Genomic DNA, 12,531 nt, shown 5'->3' with positions numbered 1-12,531 from the left:
CAGGTAACACCGCTACATCATATACACCCACATATGTCCATATATCTATAGAGCGCTCAGATACCACCGCTACATCATATACACCCACATATGTCCATATATCTATAGAGCGCTCAGGTACCACCGCTACATCATATTACACCCCCATGTGACCATATATCTATAGAGCGCTCAGGTACCACCGCTACATCATATACACCCACATATGTCCATATATACACCCACATATGTCCATATATCTATAGAGCGCTCAGCTACCACCGCTACATTATATACACCCACATATGTCCATATATCTATAGAGCGCTCCGCTACCACCGCTCCATCATATACACCCACATATGTCCATATATCTATAGAGCGCTCAGGCACCACCGCTACATTATATACACCCACATATGTCCATATATCTATAGAGCGCTCAGCTACCACCGCTACATTATATACACCCACATATATCCATATATCTATAGAGCGCTCAGCTATCACCGCTACATTATATACGCCCACGTATGTCCATATATCTATAGAGCGCTCAGGTACCACCGCTACATCATATACACCCACATATGTCCATATATCTATAGAGCGCTCAGGTACCACCGCTACATCATATACACCCACATATGTCCATATATCTATAGAGCGCTCAGGCACCACTGCTACATTATATACACCCACATATGTCCATATATCTATAGAGCGCTCAGGCACCACCGCTACATTATATACACCCACATATGTCCATATATCTATAGCGTGTTCGGGTATCACCGCTACATTATATACACCCACATATATCCATATATCTCTAGAGCGCTCAGGCACCACCGCTACATTATATACACCCACATATGTCCATATATCTATAGCGTGTTCGGGTATCACCGCTACATTATATACACCCATATATCTCTAGAGCGCTCAGTTACCACCGCTCCATTATATACACCCACATATGTCCATATATCTATAGAGCGCTCAGCTACCACCGCTACATCATATACACCCACATATATCCATATATCTATAGAGCGCTCAGTTATCACCGCTACATTATATACACCCACATATGTCCATATATCTATAGAGCGCTCAGGTACCACCGCTACATTATATACACCCACATATGTCCATATATCTATAGAGCGCTCAGCTACCACCGCTACATTATATATACCCACATATGTCCATATATCTATAGAGCGCTCAGGTACCACCGCTACATTATATGCACCCACATATGTCCATATATCTATAGAGCGCTCAGGTACCACCGCTACATTATATACACCCACATATGTCCATATATCTATAGAGCGCTCAGCTATCACCGCTACATTATATACACCCACATATGTCCATATATCTATAGAGCGCTCAGGCACCACCGCTACATCATATATACCCATATATCACTACAGCGCTCAGGTACCACCGCTACATTATATACACCCACATATGTCCATATATCTATAGAGCGCTCAGCTATCACCGCTACATTATATACACCCACATATGTCCATATATCTATAGAGCGCTCAGGCACCACCGCTACATCATATATACCCATATATCACTACAGCGCTCAGGTACCACCGCTACATTATATACACCCCACATATGTCCATATATCTATAGAGCGCTCAGGCACCACCGCTACATTATATACACCCACATATGTCCATATATCTATAGAGCGCTCAGGCACCACCGCTACATTATATACACCCACATATGTCCATATATCTATAGAGCGCTCCGCTACCACCGCTCCATCATATACACCCACATATGTCCATATATCTATAGAGCGCTCAGGTACCACCGCTACATCATATACACCCCCATGTGTCCATATATCTATAGAGCGCTCCGGTACCACCGCTACATTATATACACCCACATATGTCCATATATCTATAGAGCGCTCAGGCACCACCGCTACATTATATACACCCACATATGTCCATATATCTATAGAGCGCTCAGGTACCACCGCTACATCCTATACACCCACATATGTCCATATATCTATAGAGCGCTCAGGTACCACCGCTACATTATATACACCCACATATATCCATATATCACTACAGCGCTCAGGTAACACCGCTACATTATATACACCCATATATGTCCATATATCTATAGAGCGCTCAGGTACCACCGCTACATTATATGCACCCACATTTGTCCATATATCTATAGAGCGCTCAGCTATCACCGCTACATCATATACACCCACATATGCCCATATATCTATAGAGCGCTCAGTTATCACCGCTACATCATATACACCCCCATATGTCCATATATCTATAGAGCGCTCAGGTACCACCGCTACATCATAAACACCCACATATGTCCATATATCTCTAGAGCGCTCAGGCACCACCGCTACATTATATACACCCACATATGTCCATATATCTATAGAGCGCTCCGCTACCACCGCTACATCATATACACCCACGTATGTCCACGACTCTGCTTTTATGTATAGTGAACTTCTGCCCCCGCCACGTTTATGTCTTAGGTTTGGAATGACGCAGCGTCTCAGATCTTCTACTCTCTGGGCATCGGCTTCGGGGGGCTGCTCTCCATGGCCTCGTACAACAAGTTTGATAATAATGTGATTCGGTAAGTGGTGACAGGAGGATGGGAGGAGTATTCATAGAGCTGAGCAGTCCAAGTCTAGACTGACTCAACTGCTGGGGGTGATAGTCGCCCAAGACAGGACGGTTAGAACCCCCCCTCCCCCCACACTCAGTGATACTCTGTAGCTCTTATGTAGCAATGTCTCAAATGTATCAAAACTAGAGCAAGAAAAGAGGAGGAGCTGACGACAGTGGACCAATCAGATTCCAGCTCTCATATTCATAACATAACATAGTCACTAGATATATAGTATATTGATCCTGGTCCCTATGTATAGAGTGTACTGGTCCCTATGTGTATGGTCCCTATGTGAATTCTATATAGTCCCTATGACTTGCGGCTTTGTATTTCGGCTCGGAGTGCAGACAGGGACATTAATATTCGGCTGTTTTCTTGCGCAGCGACACTTTGGTCATCGCCATCGGAAACTGCTGCACCAGCTTCTTTGCAGGATTCGCTATTTTCTCGGTGCTGGGTCACATGGCCTGGAAGAAGAAGGTTCCGGTGGCGGAGGTGGCAGACTCAGGTCAGTGCATGGAATGTGCTGGAGGCTTCTCTGTATTGTGTGACCGTCCCCATGACCGTCCACTGTCTCCCACCAGGTCCTGGCTTAGCATTTGTTGCCTACCCAGAAGCCCTCGCTCAGCTGCCGGGCTCCGTCTTCTGGTCCATCCTGTTCTTCCTGATGCTCTTTACTCTGGGAGTGGATACTCTGGTAAGTGACCCCCTGAGCATTGCCCCCTGAAGCCCTAAACCTGATGTAATGTCTGCTACACGGGTGACCACCATCAAGAGCCACCAGTCACCCAGCTTTCCACCGACCCTGCGTAACACCCCTCCCCCGCTCACTCTTACGGCTCTGAACCAGGAGGCTCAGGATGAACAGCGCTACGTCTCCTCCAGATAGGGCCGGGGAGTGCACAGCGACTATAGGTGATGAGATTAATATAATGCAGGGGGGGGGGGTCTTAACTATGAGGACCCCGCGTCCCAGCACCCCGATCAAATCTCTACCCTACAGGAGTCCTCCATCACAGTAATGGCGGCTGCCTAGAGCGCAGTATGTAGAGGTGACGGGCGGGCGGGCTCAGGGTGCCGGCCGGTGTCCCCTCTTCTGACTTTTGCTTCTCTCTGACAAGTTCGGGAACATGGAGGGGATCACCACCGCCGTTTTGGACGAGTTTCCGTCGCTGCGAGACTGGAAGCGGAAGATGATGTTCCTGGCCGGACTCTGCTTCTTCTTCTACCTGATGGGGCTGCTGTTAATTACTGAGGTGATACAATGACGCCCCAAGACATGAATGACAGGAGGGTGACCCCAAAATGTGTCAGATAAAAGTCTGGAGGGTCACAGCTGAGGGCCCCGTGTAACAACAGAATATGTGCCCCCACATGTTATCCCCCATCCTACAGGGCCCCTATGCAGCAGCCGCACAGGGTCCACATGTCTGATGTCCTCCCCAGCCCAAAGCCATGAAACTGGGGGGGCGGGTTCAGTGTATGGTGGAACGTCACCCAAATCTGAGACCCCAACGTGATGAGGGAGATAAATAGATGTATAATGTGACGTCCCTGCAGATACCCCCGGGCTGAGATCTGGGGGGGTATCACACAATACTGAGGCACTCTCTCCCTGCAGGGCGGCATTTACTGGTTCACCCTGCTGGACTCCTACAGCACGAGCTTCGGCCTCATCATCATCACTCTCTTCATGTGTCTTGGGATCGTTTTCTTCTATGGTGAGTACCTGACATTACGTAGGGGATGGAGCCTGGTCCACAGCAGTACAGAGCATTTCAGCAGACGAGGTGTGTCTTAAGGCTAGTGCGTTACTTTCGGTTTGTTTGATGCTTTTCCCGCCTCCCAGGTGTGAATCAGTTCTGTCAGGACATTATAGACATGATCTGCCGCTGCCCCCCGTGGTGCACGACGCTCCTGCTCTACTTCAAGGCATGCTGGGTCTTCTGCACCCCCGTCCTGCTGCTGGTGAGTGACATACTGTCCTATACGTGTCTCTGCAATGGGTACAGATTGTTTGATTTGATGTCTACACAGGACCTGAAGATTTTGGGGTGATGAAGGTTTGAGCCCCCAAATGTTGGGGTGACATGGACTTCTATGTGGTCAGTGATGTATTCCTGTACTGCCCTCTGCTGGCGATATGTAATACAGCAGGCAGAGAGCAATGACTCCATGTGAGCCCTCTAGTGGTCAGAACAGAGAACTGCAGCAGAAAATATCTGCCCCCTGCACCTGGAGGTGTTGAGTGGCAGCGCTCCACCTGCATTGTACAGAATTATACACCTGATGTTTGTTTTTCAGTTTATTCTCTTCTACATCTTCATGGAAATGTACAACACTCCGCTGCGCTACGGCCACTACGAGTATCCACGCTGGGGCAAGGCTCTGGGGGTCTGCATGGGGACCTTGTGCTGCATCCAGATTCCCATCTGGGCTGGAGTCGCCATCTTCCAACAGTCTGGGACGCTGCTGGATGTGAGTAGAACCCAAAAAAATCTGATCTGCGGAGAGCGGCACCGGTTATAATCCATATCATAATGTCCTGTGCCCCATGTGTCCTTGTCCTGTGCCACCCCCCCCCCCCTCCCCACGGTCAATTAAGGTTTTGTGTCTTTTATCTTTCCAGAGATTCAAGAATTCTCTTCGCCCATTGAACTCTTGGCGCACGTCCAGCGGGCAGAGGGATCAGTCCAATGAAGTCATCGATGTTCCCTACACTGTGAACCTGACCACCCGTGACTTCAGTGACCTTGTCTGGCAGAACGGGGGCAGTAGTGAGGTGTGACGCTCGTGTCCGGGGCCTTTGCGGCTGGTGACCCATAAATACCTCATGTCTCTACAATCTGCCTGATATTAATGAAGCTGCCAAATGTGGATGGACACTTGTTGGGTAGCAGTGGTCCAGTCTGTGCCAGGGGCTATAATGGGGGTTCCTGTTGAGAGGCGTTTCTCTCCAGTCCTCTGTGCCTAGATGGTCTGGACTAATGATGGAGGGTCCTGTGCCCACCCCACCAGCAAGTCATCATGTAAGATCCTGGCGGACAAGAGACGGAGACCCAACATCCCATCCGGACCTTGGAAATCCTTGTTGTACAAGGGACTTGTCTCTAAGAAATCATCGTTGGTTACCGAGTAACGACCACGTTCCGTGTCTCTGATCGGTGGCGATCACAGGCGACTACTTGGATCTCTTGGATTTTTGCGCTCGTTTTCTGTCAATGTGGTTCCATTACTGAATATACAGTTTAGTTCTAAATCAGGAGTTTGTTTTCAGAGGGGCCACTGTAGGGCCGCGCCCCGAGAATTCACCATAAGCCCCAGCTGGGTGTCTCGTGCAGCAGGCGCACATTCGGCTCTCATTAGACCGAGGCGCTTTCACTTCTGCACTGACTCAGGGGATGGGGATTTGTGGGCGCTCACATGGGGATACCCCAATATCTGCTGCTTGGCCTCATGTCTTCAGCGGGGGGGGGGGGGGGGGCTGAGCTTCCATTGCCGAGATGTCCGAGTGTTGGATCCAGTAGTATCTATGATATAACCTCCCGTCAGGTGCGCGGGGGGGGGTGGTCTCCACTCGAGAGGACACGTCGCTCCCCCCACGGTCGGGCTCGGCACTTGTCTTCTTTTTATTGCACCGAACGGACCGGATTGTAAGGTCAGAACTGGCGCCGGGTCCGATGCGTTGGAGGAGCAGAGTGATGAAGTTTAGCTGCCGCCACGATCGGAGACAATGATGGGGATACAGATTTGTCATTACTGAACTTTCATACTTGAATTTCTGATATTTGACGCTCTCCCCCTCTGTTCTGACGTATGACGTGCGCCAATTAAAGCTTCTTTAATAAAAATGTAAATGTAATTATAAAAGAACGGTGGGGTCCAGAGGTGGCGGTGACGGTGTCCACAACGATTACATGTTACGGCTGTGCCCGCTATGGGTCACACGTACTGTACCCCCACAACCATGAAGCGGACAGCCGGGTATCACCACCTCCCCGCTCCTTCCAGGCTATAAAGCTTCTGCGGTCACAAGTGGTGGTTTTGGGCTCGATGGTCGTCCCCCCGACTCTGAGAAATTCTAATCATGGAAGAAGCCGCGGAGTCTCAGATCGCCGGCTCCAGGGCTCGTGAATAAGAAAGCTGAATCCGGTCGTCTGTAGATCTTCTGCGGCTCCCATCATCGTTCTCCAGGTTTCTCTGTAAATCTTTTCAGTTCTGTCTTCTCTATGGTTACAGGTGACTCGGCCTTTGTGGCCACCAGGAGTCCGCTACGTGTGCAGGAGGGTGAGGCCGGGTTCCCATGTAGCGTAAACGCTGCAGAATTTCCGCAGTATTCACTGTGGCAGCAAAGTGAATAATATTCAGTAAATCTCCGGCCCACGCTGCGGAAAAAAAATGCAGCGAAAACTTAATTCTGTGCCGCAGGTCAATTTATTAATTCCATAACAATTTATGCTACTTTTTTGTTGCAGGTTTTCCCCATTGAATTCAATGAGGATGCAAAACCCGCAACAGAAAGCCAAGTGTTTTGCAACTTTTGCGGCATAATCGCAGAGATTACCTGCAAAAATTGCAACTCTGAGGGAAAAAAAAAAGATTATACTTTCCAGAACGCCCCCTTCCTTCCTGCAGTCCGGCCTCCTGGGATAATGTTTCAACCCATGTGACGCTGCGGCCAATCACAGCCTGCAACGTCATCGGAGGAGGCCGGACTACGTGCAGAGAAGACGGAGGGGGGGGAAGTATGAATGTTTTTTACCCACACTGGAAATTCTGTTTGAAAAAATGCCCCACATGGCTTACACCTTCTGTAAAAACGGCAATACATGACAAAAAAAAAAGGGCATTTGAAAAATACAAATCTGAGGGTACAGCTGCAGCCTTTGTAAATTGTAAAGAGCTTAATAAAATCTGTAACAAAGTCATAAAATCAGCAAAAATACAAAATGAAAGGCAGGTGGCCAAGGATAGTAAAACAAATCCCAAAAAATTCTTCAAGCATAAAAATGCGAAAAAGCCAAGGTCTGAACATGTAGGACCCCTAGATAATGGTAATGGGGAGTTGGTCACAGGGGATCAAGAGAAGGCAGAGTTACTAAATGGGTTCTTTAGCTCTGTATATACAACAGAAGAAAGAGCAGCTGATGTAGCCGGTGCCAGTGCTGAGGAGCTGATGTAGCCGGTGCCAGTGCTGAGGAGCTGATGTAGCCGGTGCCAGTGCTGAGCAGCTGATGTGGCCGGTGCTGAGCAGCTGATGTGGCTGGTGCCAGTACTGAGGCGCTGATGTGGCTGGTGCTGCGCAGCTGATGTGGCCGGTGCTGCGCAGCTGATGTGGCCGGCGCTGAGGCTCTGATGTGGCCAGTGCTGAGGCTCTGATGTGGCCAGTGCTGAGCAGCTGATGTGGCCGGTGCTGAGGCGCTGATGTGGCCAGTGCTGAGCAGCTGATGTGGCCGGTGCTGAGGCGCTGATGTGGCCAGTGCTGAGGCGCTGATGTGGCCAGTGCTGAGGCGCTGATGTGGCCGATGCTGAGGCGCTGATGTGGCCAGTGCTGAGGCGCTGATGTGGCCGGTGCTGAGCAGCTGATGTGGCCGGTGCTGAGGCGCTGATGTGGCCGGTGCTGAGGCGCTGATGTGGCCGGTGCTGAGGCGCTGATGTGGCCAGTGCTGAGGCGCTGATGTGGCCGATGCTGAGGCGCTGATGTGGCCAGTGCTGAGGCGCTGATGTGGCCGGTGCTGAGCAGCTGATGTGGCCGGTGCTGAGGCGCTGATGTGGCCAGTGCTGAGCAGCTGATGTGGACGGTGCCAGAGCTGTTAATATATCAGCTGATATACTGAACTGGATGAATGTAGATATGGTCCAATCTAAATAAAATAAATGTACACTAGGGCCCGGGACCAGATGGGTTACACCCTAGAGTTCGTAAAGAGCTTAGTTCAGTTATTTCTGTCCCCCTTTACATCATATTTAGAGATTCTCTAGTGACTTGTATAGTGCCAAGGGACTGGCGCAGCGCAAATGTGGTGCCTATTTTCAAAAACGGCTCTAGGTCTACCCCAGGTAATTATAGACCAGTAAGCTAAACATCCATCGTGGGGAAAATGTTTAAGGGACTATATACAGGATTATGTGACAAAAAATAGTATTACAAGTGACGGCCAGCACGGTTTTACTAAGGACAGAAGTTGTCAAACTAACCTAATCTGTTTTTATGAGAGGTGAGGAGAAGTCTAGACAGAGAGGTCGCCGTGTATATAACGATATGTGAGAGGTGAGAAGTCTGGACAGAGAGGTCGCCGTGTATATAATGATATATGAGGGGTGAGGAGAAGTCTGGACAGAGAGGTCGCCGTGTATATAATGATATATGAGAGGTGAGGAGAAGTCTGGACAGAGAGGTCGCTGTGTATATAATGATATATGAGAGGTGAGGAGAAGTCTGGACAGAGGGGTCGCTGTGTATATAATGATATATGAGGGGTGAGGAGAAGTCTGGACAGAGGGGTCGCCGTGTATATAATGATATATGAGAGGTGAGGAGAAGTCTGGACAGAGGGGTCGCTGTGTATATAATGATATATGAGAGGTGAGGAGAAGTCTGGACAGAGGGGTCGCCGTGTATATAATGATATATGAGAGGTGAGGAGAAGTCTGGACAGAGAGGTCGCCGTGTATATAACGATATATGAGAGGTGAGGAGAAGTCTGGACAGAGGGGTCGCCGTGTATATAACGATATATGAGGGGTGAGGAGAAGTCTGGACAGAGAGGTCGCTGTGTATATAATGATATATGAGGGGTGAGGAGAAGTCTGGACAGAGGGGTCGCTGTGTATATAATGATATATGAGGGGTGAGGAGAAGTCTGGACAGAGGGGTCGCCGTGTATATAATGATATATGAGAGGTGAGGAGAAGTCTGGACAGAGAGGTCGCCGTGTATATAATGATATATGAGGGGTGAGGAGAAGTCTGGACAGAGAGGTCGCTGTGTATATAATGATATATGAGGGGTGAGGAGAAGTCTGGACAGAGGGGTCGCTGTGTATATAATGATATATGAGAGGTGAGGAGAAGTCTGGACAGAGAGGTCGCCGTGTATATAATGATATATGAGGGGTGAGGAGAAGTCTGGACAGAGAGGTCGCCGTGTATATAATGATATATGAGGGGTGAGGAGAAGTCTGGACAGAGAGGTCGCCGTGTATATAATGATATATGAGGGGTGAGGAGAAGTCTGGACAGAGGGGTCGCCGTGTATATAATGATATATGAGGGGTGAGGAGAAGTCTGGACAGAGAGGTCGCTGTGTATATAATGATATATGAGGGGTGAGGAGAAGTCTGGACAGAGAGGTCGCCGTGTATATAATGATATATGAGAGGTGAGGAGAAGTCTGGACAGAGGGGTCGCTGTGTATATAATGATATATGAGGGGTGAGGAGAAGTCTGGACAGAGAGGTCGCCGTGTATATAATGATATATGAGAGGTGAGGAGAAGTCTGGACAGAGAGGTCGCCGTGTATATAATGATATATGAGGGGTGAGGAGAAGTCTGGACAGAGAGGTCGCCGTGTATATAATGATATATGAGAGGTGAGGAGAAGTCTGGACAGAGGTCGCCGTGTATATAATGATATATGAGGGGTGAGGAGAAGTCTGGACAGAGAGGTCGCTGTGTATATAATGATATATGAGGGGTGAGGAGAAGTCTGGACAGAGAGGTCGCTGTGTATATAATGATATATGAGAGGTGAGGAGAAGTCTGGACAGAGAGGTCGCTGTGTATATAATGATATATGAGGGGTGAGGAGAAGTCTGGACAGAGAGGTCGCTGTGTATATAATGATATATGAGGGGTGAGGAGAAGTCTGGACAGAGAGGTCGCCGTGTATATAATGATATATGAGAGGTGAGGAGAAGTCTGGACAGAGGGGTCGCCGTGTATATAATGATATATGAGGGGTGAGGAGAAGTCTGGACAGAGAGGTCGCTGTGTATATAATGATATATGAGGGGTGAGGAGAAGTCTGGACAGAGAGGTCGCTGTGTATATAATGATATATGAGAGGTGAGGAGAAGTCTGGACAGAGAGGTCGCTGTGTATATAATGATATGTGAGGGGTGAGGAGAAGTCTGGACAGAGAGGTCGCCGTGTATATAATGATATATGAGGGGTGAGGAGAAGTCTGGACAGAGGGGTCGCCGTGTATATAATGATATATGAGGGGTGAGGAGAAGTCTGGACAGAGGGGTCGCTGTGTATATAATGATATATGAGGGAGGAGGAGAAGTCTGGACAGAGAGGTCGCCGTGTATATAATGATATATGAGAGGTGAGGAGAAGTCTGGACAGAGGGGTCGCCGTGTATATAATGATATATGAGGGGTGAGGAGAAGTCTGGACAGAGGGGTCGCTGTGTATATAATGATATATGAGAGGTGAGGAGAAGTCTGGACAGAGAGGTCGCTGTGTATATAATGATATATGAGGGGTGAGGAGAAGTCTGGACAGAGGTCGCCGTGTATATAATGATATATGAGAGGTGAGGAGAAGTCTGGACAGAGAGGTCGCCGTGTATATAATGATATATGAGGGGTGAGGAGAAGTCTGGACAGAGAGGTCGCCGTGTATATAATGATATATGAGGGGTGAGGAGAAGTCTGGACAGAGAGGTCGCCGTGTATATAATGATATATGAGGGGTGAGGAGAAGTCTGGACAGAGGGGTCGCCGTGTATATAATGATATATGAGGGGTGAGGAGAAGTCTGGACAGAGGGGTCGCCGTGTATATAATGATATATGAGGGGTGAGGAGAAGTCTGGACAGAGAGGTCGCCGTGTATATAATGATATATGAGGGGTGAGGAGAAGTCTGGACAGAGGGGTCGCCGTGTATATAATGATATATGAGGGGTGAGGAGAAGTCTGGACAGAGGTCGCCGTGTATATAATGATATATGAGAGGTGAGGAGAAGTCTGGACAGAGAGGTCGCCGTGTATATAATGATATATGAGGGGTGAGGAGAAGTCTGGACAGAGAGGTCGCCGTGTATATAATGATATATGAGGGGTGAGGAGAAGTCTGGACAGAGGGGTCGCCGTGTATATAATGATATATGAGGGGTGAGGAGAAGTCTGGACAGAGAGGTCGCCGTGTATATAATGATATATGAGGGGTGAGGAGAAGTCTGGACAGAGAGGTCGCCGTGTATATAATGATATATGAGAGGTGAGGAGAAGTCAGGACAGAGGGGTCGCCGTGTATATAATGATATATGAGAGGTGAGGAGAAGTCTGGACAGAGGGGTCGCCGTGTATATAATGATATATGAGAGGTGAGGAGAAGTCTGGACAGAGAGGTCGCTGTGTATATAATGATATATGAGAGGTGAGGAGAAGTCTGGACAGAGGGGTCGCCGTGTATATAATGATATATGAGAGGTGAGGAGAAGTCTGGACAGAGAGGTCGCTGTGTATATAATGATATATGAGGGGTGAGGAGAAGTCTGGACAGAGAGGTCGCCGTGTATATAATGATATATGAGGGGTGAGGAGAAGTCTGGACAGAGAGGTCGCCGTGTATATAATGATATATGAGGGGTGAGGAGAAGTCTGGACAGAGGTCGCTGTGTATATAATGATATATGAGAGGTGAGGAGAAGTCTGGACAGAGGGGTCGCCGTGTATATAATGATATATGAGGGGTGAGGAGAAGTCTGGACAGAGGGGTCGCCGTGTATATAATGATATATGAGGGGTGAGGAGAAGTCTGGACAGAGGGGTCGCCGTGTATATAATGATATATGAGAGGTGAGGAGAAGTCTGGACAGAGAGGTCGCCGTGTATATAAT

General features: G+C 48.6%; 1 protein-coding gene across 1 annotated transcript; it reads left to right on the top strand.

The window, feature by feature from the left end:
- Nucleotides 1-2,540: 2,540 nt before the first annotated feature.
- Nucleotides 2,541-5,938, top strand: LOC142740351 (sodium-dependent proline transporter-like). Its single transcript, XM_075849900.1, has 8 exons — nucleotides 2,541-2,643; nucleotides 3,063-3,187; nucleotides 3,264-3,376; nucleotides 3,801-3,935; nucleotides 4,301-4,400; nucleotides 4,529-4,647; nucleotides 4,984-5,157; nucleotides 5,309-5,938. Exons 1-8 carry the CDS (start codon nucleotides 2,606-2,608, stop codon nucleotides 5,465-5,467), a joined length of 963 nt encoding a protein of 320 aa, XP_075706015.1. The 5' UTR covers nucleotides 2,541-2,605; the 3' UTR covers nucleotides 5,468-5,938.
- The last annotated feature ends 6,593 nt before the right edge of the window (nucleotides 5,939-12,531 follow it).

This window comes from Rhinoderma darwinii, chromosome 2 (genome assembly GCF_050947455.1).
Source record: "Rhinoderma darwinii isolate aRhiDar2 chromosome 2, aRhiDar2.hap1, whole genome shotgun sequence".
Taxonomy (NCBI): domain Eukaryota; kingdom Metazoa; phylum Chordata; class Amphibia; order Anura; family Rhinodermatidae; genus Rhinoderma; species Rhinoderma darwinii.
This window is presented reverse-complemented; position numbering and strand designations above follow the sequence as displayed.

Coding starts and splice junctions, on each gene's coding strand:
- LOC142740351 (XM_075849900.1), top strand. CDS start 2,606: ATGGCCTCGTACAACAAGTTTGATAATAATGTGATTCG. Junction 3,188..3,263: donor GGCGGAGGTGGCAGACTCAG/GTCAGTGCATGG, acceptor GTCTCCCACCAG/GTCCTGGCTTAGCATTTGTT. Junction 4,648..4,983: donor GCACCCCCGTCCTGCTGCTG/GTGAGTGACATA, acceptor TTTGTTTTTCAG/TTTATTCTCTTCTACATCTT.